General features: G+C 40.6%; 1 protein-coding gene and 1 pseudogene across 1 annotated transcript in view; one reads left to right on the forward strand and one right to left on the reverse strand.

The window, feature by feature from the left end:
* LOC102837054 (chromosome unknown open reading frame, human C20orf26) overlaps window positions 1-14658 on the forward strand; it is a 529862-nt gene that overhangs the window by 359217 nt on the left and 155987 nt on the right. Inside the window, exon 20 of the mRNA XM_006860747.1 lies at window positions 1231-1405. Coding sequence (XP_006860809.1) covers window positions 1231-1405 — 175 coding nt within the window. The remainder of the gene's footprint in view (window positions 1-1230; window positions 1406-14658) is intronic.
* On the reverse strand, window positions 11835-14641 carry LOC102822936 (annotated as a pseudogene).

Below are 14658 nucleotides of genomic sequence, written 5' to 3' on the forward strand. Positions count from 1 at the left end.
TTTAATAAAAAAGGTCACAATAAATCCAGTCCCCAATGATCTTCCAGAGTTTTACCTTTACTGCAGGAGAGGTAGGGACTAGGTTCCCTTCCTTTGACCCTGGCCAGTCCTTTATGATGGCTCCTAAGCACTGTTTGCTTAGTTCCCTATATTCTATTCATAGGGGCCATCATAAAGGAGCTCTGGTAGCGTAGTGGTTAAGAATCGGCCTGTGAACCACAAGGTCGGCATTTTGAAACTATCAGCTATTTCACGGGAGAAAGATGAGGCTTTCTGCTCCTGTAAAGATTTACAGCCTCAGAAACCCTGTACAGGGTCGCTATAAGTTGGAACCAACTCCGCAGCACATAACCACCACCAAGCACTGTTTGAGCCCTGGTGTGGCACTTGTAAGATAGGCCCTGGGTTGGTAACTGAAAGATTGGCAATTCAGACCCACTCGTCGCTTTGGAAAGCTCTCTACAGGTTCACTATGAGTTGGAACTGACTCAACATGAAAACAACAGTAACAACAACTGCAGCAGAATACTGCTTAACTTCCCAGGCTAACTTAGAAAAGAACATTGAGCTCTGTATACTGCTTTTCTCTCTCTTTCGGACACTTGCCATTGGAACCCAGTCACTGTGTGGCTAAGGCACATGGAGAGGTCACATATGGTGTTCTGGCTGACAACCCCAGCTAACATCCCAGCATCAGTTGCTTGACATGTAAGTGAATACACCTGTGGGTGATTCCAGCCCCCTTCTAGGCTTGGAATCTTCCCCACTGAGTCACCCAGCATTATGGAATCAAGACAAACTGTCCCCCACCTTGCCCTGGCTGAATGACTGCCCTATAGAATCTATAAGCATAATAAATATGCCATTCTACACCACCGATTTGTTATAAAGTTTGTTATGCAGCATTAGATAACCCAATCAACTTCTGAGAACTCGCTCAAAGAGATCATTCTGCCAAGATGATTAATTGTCTATGTTGTTGTTAAGTGCCATCGAGTCGATTCCAACTCAGTGATCCTGTATAGAGTCTCCAAAAAGCAGCTGGTGAGCTTGAACTGCTGACCTTGCAGTTCAGACTGACTTTGCAGTCCAGCACATTAACCCACAGCACCACACCAGGACTCCACATACCTGTGTGGACATTGTTTACATTTTGCTGTTTATTTGTCTTGCTGTGGCAGCATTTCACCTAGGATCACCTAAATAAGTGTTTCTCTGTTGTGTACTCAGGTCCCATGCCCTACAGGAGCTGATATTAGTCAACATCTGACCAACAGAGAGATTCCCAACAATGGTAAGCAGCGGTACACAGACATAGTCCCTTGCAATCATTTCACTCTCAACGATGAAGAAGATTGCTCTAAGGCCCTGGCTTGGATAAAAAACAACTCCATCACTACAGAAGGTAAGGATGTTGCTAACTGTGCATCTTATCAGAATCACGTTTTATTTTTATAATGAATCTCAGTCTTCATCTAATTCAAATATATAATTAGTGCCTAATTAATTCCAACCAAATCATTCATCTGTCATGCTTTGTTTTCCAGATTAATTTACAACTTGTTGTCATTTTTTGATACCCAGCATGTTTGCTAGGGGAAGAAAAGGGCTTGAGATAGTTTAATTATCTGTAATTATTTTATTACACAAAATGAATATCCAAAGAGCAAAGCATGGCTAAAATCATCAACTAATTAAAGAATAATTTAATAAGCACACATGTTTAGCAATTATATGGAAAATATGTTTCCTTTTGTGAAGCCAAAAAGACCTAGGAAGAAAAAGAAAGGTCTATATCAAAAGTGCTCTCTTCTTTCATAATCTTTCATGATGTGGCCTGCACAGTCCTCCCCACAAACACACACATTTGATTGATTGCTGCTTTTTTAATCAAAATGAGAAAGTCAGACATTTGCACAAATGCCTCTGCCATTTAAAGGTGTTTTCTCAAGCATCTTTCTAGTTTTTGCTTAGATTTTGTTGAAACAGTTTGAATAGTAAAACAACCAGAATGGGACTTGGCCACAGATTTATCTTTAATTGAAACTTGGAAGTCAGATTTTGAAGGTGACTAACCTAATGTTTTACCTAATGCACTAAGAAGGTTGATAACTTGGTCACTTTTTGACAGAGCTGGGATTCTAACCCAGCCTTTTGATTCAGTTCAGAGTTGTAAAAATCAGTAAGTGCCCACACAGTAATGATCAGAAAGTGTAAAGTTAAATTTACTAATTCAACTTAACATATTTAAACATGTCGTTGTTGTTAAGGGCTGTCTAGTCAGTTCTGACTCATAGTGACCCTGTATAGGTTTCCAAGGATTGGTTGGTAGATTTGAACCGCCTACCTTGTGGTTAGTAGTCCAGTGCTTATCCTAGAGTGGTACACCAGAACTTAATAAGTTAACTATTAATGTATTGTTGTTGTTGCTAAGTGCCATTGAGTCAGTTCTAACTCAGAATAACCTTGCATAGGGTTTACAAGGAGCAGCTGGTGGGTTTGAACTGCCATCCTTTCAGTGAGCCGTTCAGTGCATATCCTGTTGCTACAATGCTACACATTAATGCATTGAAATTAAATTATTCAGTGTTTTTATAGAAGACAGATATTAGGTAAATTTTTGTCAAGTTGGTACGTTTACTACATTAAAATGTTACTAAAATATTGTTGTTGTTAAGTGCGGTAGAGCCAGCTGTAGCTCATAGGGATGCGTTATAGGGTCTCCAAGGCTTTAAATCTTTGCAGGAGCAGAAAACCTCATCTTTTTCCCACGAGCAGCTGGCGGGCTTGAGCCTCGGATCTTGTGATTTGCAGCCCAGTGCTTATGTATAGATATCAAATGGCATTACTGCATTGCTTGCTTCAACTTGCTGTTGACTAGTTGCATCTGAGTACATAAATGAGATTGGCCAAAAGTTTTCTTTTTCATACTTTTGTTAGTCTTTTAAACAGCTATGTTAGTAATGAAAAATAAAATTAAATAAATAAAAGGTATGTAAGTCTTGCACTGAGCAAATCTGCGGCACAAGACCTTTTTAAAGTGTTGAAGAGCAAAGATGTCAGCTTGAGGACTAAGGTGCGCCTAGCCCAAGCCATGGTATTTTCAATAACCTTATATGCATGTGAAAGCTGGACAGCGGATAAGGAAGACTGTAGAAGAATTGATGCTTTTGAGTTATGGTGTTGGAGGAGAATATTGAAAGTGCCATGGGTTGCCAAAAGAATAAACAGATCTGTGTTGGAAGAAATGCAGCCAGAGTGCTCCTTGGAGGCCAGGATGGCCAAACTTGGTCTCCCATACTTTGGACATATTGTCAGGAGGGACCAGTCACTGGAGAAGGATATCATGTTTGGTAAGGTGGAGGGTCAGAGAAAAAGAGGAAGACTCCCAGCGAGATGGATTGGGAAAGTGGCAACATCAATGGGCTCAAGCGTGGCAACAATTGTGAGGTTGGCCCAGGACTGGGCAGTGTTTTGTTCTGTTGTACACAGGGCTGCTATGAGTCGGTATCGACTTGATGGCACCTAACAACAACAACAGGTCTTACAGAGAGTTTTCAGAAGCTTTTCATATTTGGTAAGAAATCTAAAATACTTTGTGTAACCTGAATGTTGGACAGGAATCACTCATAAAACTAACTGAATCCAGAACCTTTGTGCAGAAATGGTCTGTATAGATATATACAGGGAACACAGCTTTAAAACATTTCATAAACATGTTCATATTTGCCTCAGAATATGGGACTTTTTTATTTTCAGTTTTGTGCCTATATATGTTGAAACCTGGGTTGGCACTTCAGTATTCTTCAATTACTGTCCCATGTCATACTCAGACTTAGGGAATTGTCTAAGCCTTAATAGGTGTTGCTAAACTTCTTCTATCTGTAAAGAGCCAGATAGTAGATATTTTGGACATTGGGACCATCAGATGTCTGTCATGACTACTCCATTCTGCCACTTCCGGAAGAAAGCAACATATAAGCAGATGGATGCAAGTATCTTCGAGTACAGTTTTAGTTATAAAGACAGGTATAAGCTGTAGCTTGCTTAACTCTTCTTTTAGCCAAAGAACAGTGTCAGATAATTTTATGTTGTCAAGTCCTAATCTTAAAATGTAACTTCAAAAACCCATTGCTGAAATGCAGATAGGTCTCCTGTGATACAATAGTGAATAATTGCTATCAGGACTGATTGTGAGGGTTGGAAATGTAAAGGTAAACGTTTTGTATCAAGGAGGGGAGTGATTGACTTTTCAGTCTAGTTGCAGAGGTCCCTGGGACCATCAAGGGAGAAAAGCGGAGAGCGGGACCCTACCCAGAGAAGCAGTGATGCCTGAGATGGAGGCAGAGACGACAGTGTGGAGAGATGGAGCAGTTGGGGACTTTAGACCCAGAGAGGGAGAGGGGCTGTGTGCTGACGACCGGAGGGCAGGCTTGTAGTGTATACCCTTTGGTTGGTTGATGATGCATGGAGGGGTTTGTAACCACGGTAATGAAATGATATACGATAGGATGAATGTAAAACTAATGTTCTCCCATGTAAACTATCACAATAGTTCACAATAAAACATTTTAAAAAAGCACCCATTGCCTTCAAGTCAATTCCAACTGTGATCTTTATGGAAGGAGTCCGGGTGTGGCACTGTAGGATAAGCACTAGACTGTTAACCACAAGGTCAGTGGTGCAAGCCAACCAGCTGATCCTCAGAAACCCTATACAGAGTTGCTATGAGTCAGAACCTATTTGATGAAACTTTGTTGTTGTTGTTAAGTGCCATCGAGTCGGTTCCGACCCATAGCGACCCTGTACAGGGTTTCCGAGGGTGTAAATCCTTACGGGAGTAGAAAGCCTCATCTTTCTCCCGCGGAGCGGCTGGTAGTTTCGAACCGCTGACCTTAAGGTTCGCAGCCCGATTCGTAACCACTATGCTACCAGAGCTCCTTATTTGATGAAACTTAACAACAACAAAATCTTTATGGATGCAGGCTGTCCATCTTTCTCTTGTGGAGTGACTAGTAGGTTCGAACCACTGACTTTTCTGTTAGCAGTCGAGTACTAAGCTACTGGTACAATACAAAATGCACAGTTGGTCTTAGGAGTGGGTCCAGCTATGTTAGAGAGCAGCATTGTATGACTGTGGTGTTGGCTGTTTTAGACGTTAGAACTGAGGAGCATTTGACCAAAAAAGGGCCTTGGTAGATAGCAATGCAGGTTGTTAAGGTTGACAGTTAATGGCAGCAAGTGTAGAATCCCAGGGCATGAACATGGTGGTCTCTTCCTGGTGCCTTCTCCTTCATTCTCTTGGTTCTCAAACATAGGAACACATCAGTGCTATCTGGCTAAAGTGACTGTCATAGATGTTCATGCTCTGATGCTTATTTAAAGGGAAATACCTTTGCATGGTTTAAGAAAGTCTCCCATAAACCATGGCATGTCAGTCCTTCTGACATGTGTATTTTTTTTCCCCTAACGAGCAACCAGGATAAGAAGGATGTAGGAATTAAGCCTTGTCTTAACTAGAGAATCCACTGTTTAGCGATACTCTCCAGTATATCTCAGAACTTTAGCACCCCCACACTCAGGCCATTGGGACGGATCTGGCTAGGTTAATATCCAAGCCCACCTGACTAGGTTAATTTCCCTCTCTGTAGTGGCCCTTTCCAAATGACTCCTCATGCAAGAAAAGTTAGGGGGAAAATGTTAGCCTCTTTGTAACATTTCTCTATTTAGAGTCATATTCTGACATATACATATTCAGTTAATATGTCCACTCATACCTTATTCTTTCTCATCTTTTTATTCATTCCTCTGATCTACCTCCCATATCCAGCCCCCATAATGCAGAGTCACTGGATCATAATCTAAAAACCCCAGAACAGAGTGGGCTATAGGTACATACCTCACCAAGTTACAGAAAACCCATCTGTACCCCAAAGCCAAGAAACGATAGCTTTACACCTATAGTGGCTTCCATGGAAACTCAGCACAGAACAGACCCCACCAGGGACCTCCCAGACTCCTTGGGCTTTCCTGGCAGCTGCACAGTGTGAAACAGAGAGCAAGATTCACGTAGAAAAGATTCATGTGCAAAATCACTCGGGTTACCTCTATGATCTCTGCTTGTTAACTGAGCCTTTGGATGTGATAGTCAAGTTTTATTACTGTGCTTTCAAGATCCTTTCTAGTAGGAAAATCTAACCACCTTTCCAGAACTGTATTGTGGAAAGAAAATGGTTGATGCAATATTATTTCTGAGACATCTAGGACAACATACCTTGTTGAGCTCCAGGCCACTTTCTTGAGAATTACAGCCCCGACTTACCTTCACGGTCACTTGTGCCCAGCACAGTGCCTGGTATTTAGAAGAAGCTCAATAAATGTATTTGTGAATGTAACTGAAGGCAGTTCAGAATGTAACTCCCCTCCACACCTCCTCCACAGAATCTTTTAAAAAATGTTTGCAGTCAACCTAACAGAAAAATTGATGGCTAGTTAAGATGAAGACAGAAAGATCCTTGAGTGAAACTGATGGCATCATTTTATTTATTATTATTTTGTAATGCTTTATTGTGAATTATGTGATAGTTCACATGGGAGGACATAAGCTTCACATTGATCCCATCGCACATCATTTCCTTGCCATGTTCACAGTCCCCTCCCCTCCATGCATCATCAACCAACTAAAGGGTACACCCTGCAAGCCTGCCCCTCTGTCGTCTGCACACTGCCCCTCTCCCTCTCCAGGTTCCAGAGTCTCCAGCCACTCCATCTCCCCATGTCATTGTCTCTGCCTCCATCCCTAGCATCTCTGCTTCTCTGGGTAGTGTTCCGTTCTCTGCTCTTCTCCTTCGATGGTCCCAGGGACCTCCGTTCCTAGACTGTAAGATTAATCACTCCCCTCTCTTTGCCCCAAAACATCCACCTTTACATTTCCAGCCCTTACAATCAGTCCTGATAACAATTATTTGCTATTGATGGCATTATTTTAAAGCACCTTGCCTTTAATGAGAGTCATAGCATACTGGCTAAACAGGGGTAGCTGAGGTCTTCGTGAATGTTGTTAAGTGCTGTTGAGTTGGTTCCAACTCATAGCAACCCTGTATAGGGTTTGCGAGGAGTGGCTTGTGAGTTTGAAGCACTGACCTTGCAGTTCAAACCGACTGTGCAGTCCAGTGCTTATCCTACATCGCCACATTAGGTCTCCTCATTGTGAATAACAGACATTTAATGAGACAGTTCAGCTTCTGGATCTGTCCTTTCCCTGGGCAAGTCACTAGACCCTCTGTGCCACCAAGCTGGGTCATTTCTTCCTCACCTGAGTTGCTTTGAGGAGTAAATTAGATGAGATGTCATATGTCATACTTAGGACATTGTTTGAGATGGTAAGCATTCAGCAAGTATTGGCTGTTGTTAGCATTACTGTCACTACTACTACACACAAGGCATTGTGGTGCACCCTGAACATCTCAGAGTATATCAGCCCTGCTATCTCAGTGGTAACGCAGCGAAGGATAACAGTCTCTACACAAAAGATGGGGATCCATGTGTACCAGAAGACATGCTGTGGGCTCAATGAGAAGCCTATGGGCTGTGAAGGTTGGTGAAGACTCCAAGAAAGGAAGGTTTGAACTCAGCTTTAAAGAAGGGTAGGGCAAACAAAGGAACAAAGGCTGAGAGCATTTGAGTATGTGCAAAGGAAAATGGATCGGCAACTTCAAAAAGTTTATGAGAGATGTCCATGGGAGAGGAAGGTGGAGTAGCAGATGGGTGACACTGAGGAGGACCTCAACTACCAAGGCCAGTACAGATTTCAACTGGTCACTGAACGTGCAGAAGCAGCAAAGGTGAATGATTTGGGTGGTGATGTGCACAAACCACACTTCAGGAAGGAGAGTCTCCCATCTATAGTACTGACTGCAGCAGAGAGGTGCACTAGGGCAATGAAGAATGAGCGGCAGAGTGGGCAGGAGTGGATGATGTAGCCAGAGAGAGGTAGGGACCATCTAGGCCCAGGCCATGCTCCATCTGGTGGTTCTGCTAGCTGCTTCTCAGATCAGTTGGGCAATGGTGGTATTTGAAGCTAGAAATGAGAAGTCAGGCAAGTCATTAAAATCAAGGAACAGGGCTATGTTCTTGCTCTTGGGAAAGGTAAAATGAGTTGTCTGTTATCACACAACCTTTCAGTCTTCCCTTTTAAACTTCATGTCACCTCAATAACAAAGTAACAGAAGGTATGTGAACATTCTTCATGGCAGTTTACTTCTGCTCCCTCAGTGCCAAGTTTCCCCTTATAAGTACACGGCATTGAGGCAGTGTGAAAGGAGTTGCTGAGAAGAGTGCATTTGTCACAAGAGTCTGGGAAAAGCTCATGTTCCTCATTGACTCTGATGAGGTTTCAAATCCCCGACACATTCGATTCCAGCTGACATCCAGGGAGATGCTATGCTCCTGAAAGTCAGGCCTGCTATAGAACTAGCTTGACTGAAACACCTGGATGTGAGGTTACTGTTGTTGTTGTGTGGTTATACTCTATACAGAAGCAGATTGCCTAGGAACAGATGACCAGGTGTGTCTCTTGAGGAGATGCTGAGTGATTTGGAACCACTGACCTATTCAGGCCAGCACTTAATGGTTGTGACACCAGAGCTACTTGGAGTTGAGGGCTTATTTCCAGAGGACAGTCAGGGATTGTTCTAGAAGGATCGGTGAGGGCTAGGTAGCAGTGCTCACCAGAAGAAGGTTGTCTGTCCTCTGAATTTCTACCCACAGATGCAGGCCCAGTGAGTAAAGCCCACTACAGTCACTGTTTTGTCATACCTTCCTCTGTTTCCAAAAGAGGAAACAGGATTTTTGTGAAGGAATTAGGTAGTAAAACTGTTTCCTGGACTTCAGTATCAGATGGGTTTATGAATGTAAATCATCTGAACTATTAGACTTGCTTGGCGTAGAGAATACTGACGTCACAGACTCAAATGCTGCTTTCAACTTCAAACAAAACCTGAATGCTCAGCCTGGGGGTGTCTGATAGACCCAGCAACTGAATACATTCCAACGGTTTATGGCATTAATTGAAACTAATTGAAATTCATCTGCTATTACCTCTGTACTTTCCATGAAAATGAAAAGTAGGATGGAAGTAAAGTAAAAAATAAAACTGCCTTAATGGCTTGAAATGGATCAATTATTTTCATCTTTAGCTAAATACAGTTATTAAAAGCATCTTTGTAGAGAAAGTATAACATTAAAATTCCAGAGCATGAATCACCAAACAAAGCCTTTGTTTTTATTCTATCAAATATTTTCTACCTTTTTTATTGGCAGGACACAGTAGGGCAGGCCAGGCTTGGATCCGAGAAATCTTACACTTTCATTTATTAAAACAAAACAAGCATTCTTTGATCTACATGTGGGCACAATATGCTCTTAAGTAAGAGAGTTTCTTTCATAAGTTATTAATATTCTACTTATGAAATTGTTTTCTTATCAGGTTATTAACTGAAGATATTCATCCAGATAAAGTGCCAATTAGAGTTCTCGTCTTCCTTTTTTAAGCAGTGTGTTACCTATCTATCCGCCAAGTGGAATGTAGTGTTCTGAGCTCTGTCTCTGAAAGCAGGCTCAGCAGCTTTGTCTCAATCACCTATACTCTGTGTCCTGGAGCTTATTACTTAACCTCTCTGTTCTGGAGATAATAATAAAACCTATTTCTGTTCTGAGGCTGTCAGGACATACGAGGAGGCACAAAAAAAGTCTGTGGAAAAATTACATTATCCTTTAATTCCATTTTCCACAAACTTTTGAAGCCACGTGATATGACAGTTAAGCAACCACTGAATGCTTCTTTTGTACTGGAAAAAGAAAAGATAATTCTCCATTAAAATACAATGGTTTAGAAACAATATGCATAGAAACAAAAAAAATGCATAGGTTACACGGTATAGAATGTAAATCTCCTTTTCTTTTCTCTTAAACATATAATGAATGTCCAGGAAAATTCGTGTTTTCTATATGCATAATTTCTAAATTGAGTAAGGGGTTGGGCTAAAGCTAGGAGTAAAAACTTGGTCTTATTTGAGGGTTATTACAATTAGGTTTATTTGTATTTCCTTATTTTGTTTTTTTGAAATCTATTTGAGTTCCTCCCTATCTGGGAGAGGTGTAAATGCATTGTTGTTGTTGTTATGTGCCGTAGAGTCGGTTCTGATTCATAGCGACCCTGTACAGGTTTCCAAGGCTGTAAATCTTTACAGGAGCAGAAAGCCTCATCTTTCTCCCACGGAACAGCTGGTAGTTTCGAACTGCTGACTGTGAGGTTCGCAGCCCAACTCGCAATCACTACGCTACCAGAGCTCCTTAGTCCCTCTTTTTACTTTATGGTGTTTTGTTGTTGTTGCAACTGGTATCTCTGGTTCCCTATTTTCAGTGTTGTTAGTTTGTTTTACATTGAATACCTCTATAGCTGCACTAAGCTCTGGGTGATGTTGTCATGTATATTCAACCCCGGTTGTTGTCCACTGTTGTTGGTTCTCTGTCCAAAGAACATCCTTTGGTATTTTTTTATAAAATTGGTCTGTTTTTTACAAATTCTTTTAATTTCTTCTTATCTGAAAACGACCTAATTTCACCATCACATTTGATGAACAATTTTTCTGGTTATACGGTTATTGGTTGGCAATTTTATTTCTTCCGGAGTTTTATAAATGTCATCCCTTTGTCTTCTTGCCTGCATGATTTCTGCTGAGATAGCAGTGCAGAGTCTTATTAGTTCTTTGTAGTAACTTTTTGCTTTTCCAGTGCAGCTCTCAGGATTCTTTCCTTATCTTTGGTTCTGAAAATTTTGATTATAATACATTTTGGTGATTCTCTTTGGGGTTTATCCTGTTTGGAGTTCATTCAGCTCCTTGAAGAGCTATCTTTTTGTCTTTAGGAAAGTTTTCTTCCAACAACCACTGGAAAATTTTCACTTTCTCTCTTTTTTTGTTGTTGTCTCTTCTGTTCTGGAATTCCAGTCATACTTAAGTTATTCCTTTTGATAATTCCCCACAAAAATTTTAGACTTTCTTTCAATTTTTTTCCTTTTTTCTGATTGTTCCTCTAATAGATGAATACTGAAAGAGTTGTTTTCAGGCTCAATAATTTGGCCTTTCATTAATTCAATTCTACATGTTTGCCCTTTCAATGAAGTATTAGAGTAATCTTCTGGCTTTGTAATTGCTGTTTTGGTATGGTTTCTGGTTTTTTCATTAATTTTGCCAGTTTGTCCCCCAAATTCATCTATAGTTTTGTCTATAGAAGAACCCTGATTTCATCTGCAGTTTTCTGGATCATTTTCTCATTCCATTGAAGGTACCAAAATATCATTCTAAAATTATTTATTAAATACATTTTAATTTTATTAAATTATTTTCTGGTAGCATAGTAGGTTATGAGTTGGGCTGCTAAACACAAAGTCAATAGTTTATAATTACCAGCTGCTCTTTGGGAGAAAGGTGAAGCTTTCTGTAAGATTTACAGCCTCTGAAACCCTAGACAGGGTCTCTATGAGTCAGAACCAACTTCACGGCACATAACCAACCAACCAACCACTACCATTTCTAGTATTATATTTTCTAATTATGTATTTTGATCACTTGCTTGAAGCACTCTGGCTTTTTTCTTCTTGTAAGCTGGAATTGTCTCTCTTCTCTAGGACATTTATTGTCATATTTATATATAATTGATTGTATATTGAATGTTCTCAGACACTCACCACTTACCTCCTGGTGGATGTAACAGAGACTGGAAATGTGAACACAGTTCTCTTCACTGCTTGTGTAGATTAGTTCTGGGTGGGTTCATACACCTTCAGAAGCAGGGGTGATATGCCCAGAATCTGACTCCAGGTAGAACAGAGGCTGTGTAGGGACAGGTGCCACTGATGACTGGGCTGGTGAGGACATGGACTGGGCATGCCCCCTGCTATCTGGAGGGCATGAGAACAAGAAAGAATTGCACCTCCACTTGCTGCCAAACCAAACTCGAGTCATGTCCTGTGCCTACAGGCACAGCCTCTCCCCAAAGCTCAAAATGGCCGTGTTGCTCCAGGCAAGCCTATAGTCTGCCCATTTTTCTTCTCTCACTGCTCCTCTTCCACTTCCTCTTCAGTTCAGCACTCAGGGTTTCAGAATTTCCATCTGTATCTGTTTCATTTGGTCTTTAAAATCTTAGTTGCAAAAGGTCTCCTCAGTACGTCTGCCTACTCCAACATCTTGCCTTGGAAGTCTGCCTTTAATGTATTTTTTTAAAACTTTTTATTTTAAGATTGTATTACAATAGATTAGTGGACACAAGCAATTCTCCTTAATAAAGTTTACAAATCAGCTTCACTCAGAATATTTTTAATAACACACATTTTAAAAAGTGTTCATCTTACAAATTGTTCTGCAATCCAAATATACAATAGCTTGGAAAACAACGGTTAGAAAACAAAAGCCAATGTAAACAGACAGATGAAAATTACTAGAACAGTTCAAGTTGGATATACTCTGACGTTTCAGTTTCCTTACTGCGTCATCAGTGTCTGAAATCTGTTCCTTCAGCTGACTCCACTGCTCGGGATTTAGAGAAATACCTTTCTTTCTGGTTTCATGTCAACTTCCTGATCCATCCAGTATTCTCTATTATCAATTAGGACTTTCCCTTTAAAGTCCCGAACACTGACATACCTCATTTTCCCAATCTGAAACATATGAACACCTCTGCTACTTCTCACCAGTTTTTTTTGCTTCTTCACAGGTTTTTCTGGGGCAACTTGCTTTTTCCTCTTTAACTTTTTGTCGTCTTCACTATCAGAATCACTGCCAGATGAGCTTGAAGAAACATTTAGGCATTGCTCCGCTCCTGCAACCCAACAGCCTCCTGCTTGCTCACGACTGACAGAGAAACAGAAAATCTTAATGCATTTTTAACCTGAAGTTGTAGAATGGATAATTCCCCAGAATGTTTATAATTTTCCCTTTCTTCTCCCCAACTGGGCTGTCCACACAAAAGCTTCTCTCTCCTAAGAAACATCCTTGAACATTTTTCACCAACTACTGTAGTTTAGAAGTGAGAAAATGACTTAGTACTCCTTCATGTCACCTTAAACTTCACAGTTGCCTTTTTAATGTGCTTTCTCTGGACCATGCTTCCTGTTTCAGATCTGTAAGCTTAGTAATGAATAATTTATTCCCTGAAAGGAGCAACAAGATTGGTTTTCTTTGAAAAACTGCTGGTTGTATGCTATTATTCTTTATTAAAAACTCTGTTGTTTAGTGCTATTTCAAAGGAGGGCAGTCCACCATTTTTCCTCTGTCAAACGTTAAAGTACAAACATTTGTAGTTTCTTACTGGTGTAGCAAATTGAACTAGAAAGGAGACATTACCAGATTTTTCAGCACAAAATGAATGTTGTTGTTAATTGCCATCCAGTCAGCCCTGACTCATAGTGAGCCTGTGTACAACACAACAAACAATGGCCAGCCCTGCACCATTTCCATAATTGTTATGTTTGAGTTCATTGTTGCTACCATTGTGTCACTCCATCTCTGTAGGGTCTTCCTTTTCACTGACTCTCTATTTTACCAAGGATAATAGCCTTCTCCAGAGACTGATTCCTCCTGATGGTGGTAGGGTTTTATGTGCCATTGAGTCATTTCTGGCTCATAGCAACCCTATATAGGGTTTCTAAGGAGCAGCTGGTAGATTTGAACTGCCAGTCTTGTGGCTCGCAGTCCAGTGCTGATCTATGGTACCACACCAGGACTCACAACACGTCCAAAATACATGAGACAGAAATTTTGCCATCCTTTCTTCTAAGGAACATTCTGGCTATACTTCTTTCCAGACAGCTTTGTTTGTTATGACGTTGGATGATACTTTCCTGGTGAGGCGCTATGGGTTAATGTACTGGACTACAAAGTCAGTTTGAACTCCAAGGTCAGCAGTTCAAGATCACCATCCACTCCTCAGAAACCCTATACATGGTCACTATGGGTCGGAACTGACTCGATGGCACATAACAACAACAACCCCATAGTTAAAATACATCTGTTCTCCTCCTTTCTAGCTTATTCATTTCCAACATTCACATGCACATGAGGTGATTGGAAATACCGTAGTCCTTAAAGTGATACCTTTTCTCTTTAACGCTTTAAGGGGTCTTTTACAGCAGATTTGCCCAATGCAATACATTGATTGAATTCTTGACTTTTGATTGTGGATGTAAGTAAAATGAAATCTTAGACAACTTCATCTTTTTCTCTCTTTATTAGGTTCTTGCTTAATTGCTCTAGTTGTGAGGATTTTTGTTTTCTTTACATTGAATTGTAATCCATACTGAAGGTTATAGTCTTTGATCTTCATTCAGTAACTATTTAAAGTCCTCTTCATTTCCAGCAAGCAAGGTTGTGTTACCAGCATATTATAGGTTGATAATGAGACTTCCTCCAATCCTGAGGCCATGTTCTTCTTCATATAGTCCATATTCTTGGATTATTTGCTCAGCACACAGATTGAATGAGTATGGTGAAAAGGTACTATCCTGACATACACCTTTCCTGATTTTAAACCACACAGTTACACCTTTGCTCTGTTGGAATGACTGGTCTATGTACGGGTTCATCATGAGCATAATTAAGT

Source organism: Chrysochloris asiatica, unplaced genomic scaffold, assembly GCF_000296735.1.
Source record: "Chrysochloris asiatica unplaced genomic scaffold, ChrAsi1.0 scaffold00039, whole genome shotgun sequence".
NCBI classification, from domain to species: Eukaryota; Metazoa; Chordata; class Mammalia; order Afrosoricida; family Chrysochloridae; genus Chrysochloris; species Chrysochloris asiatica.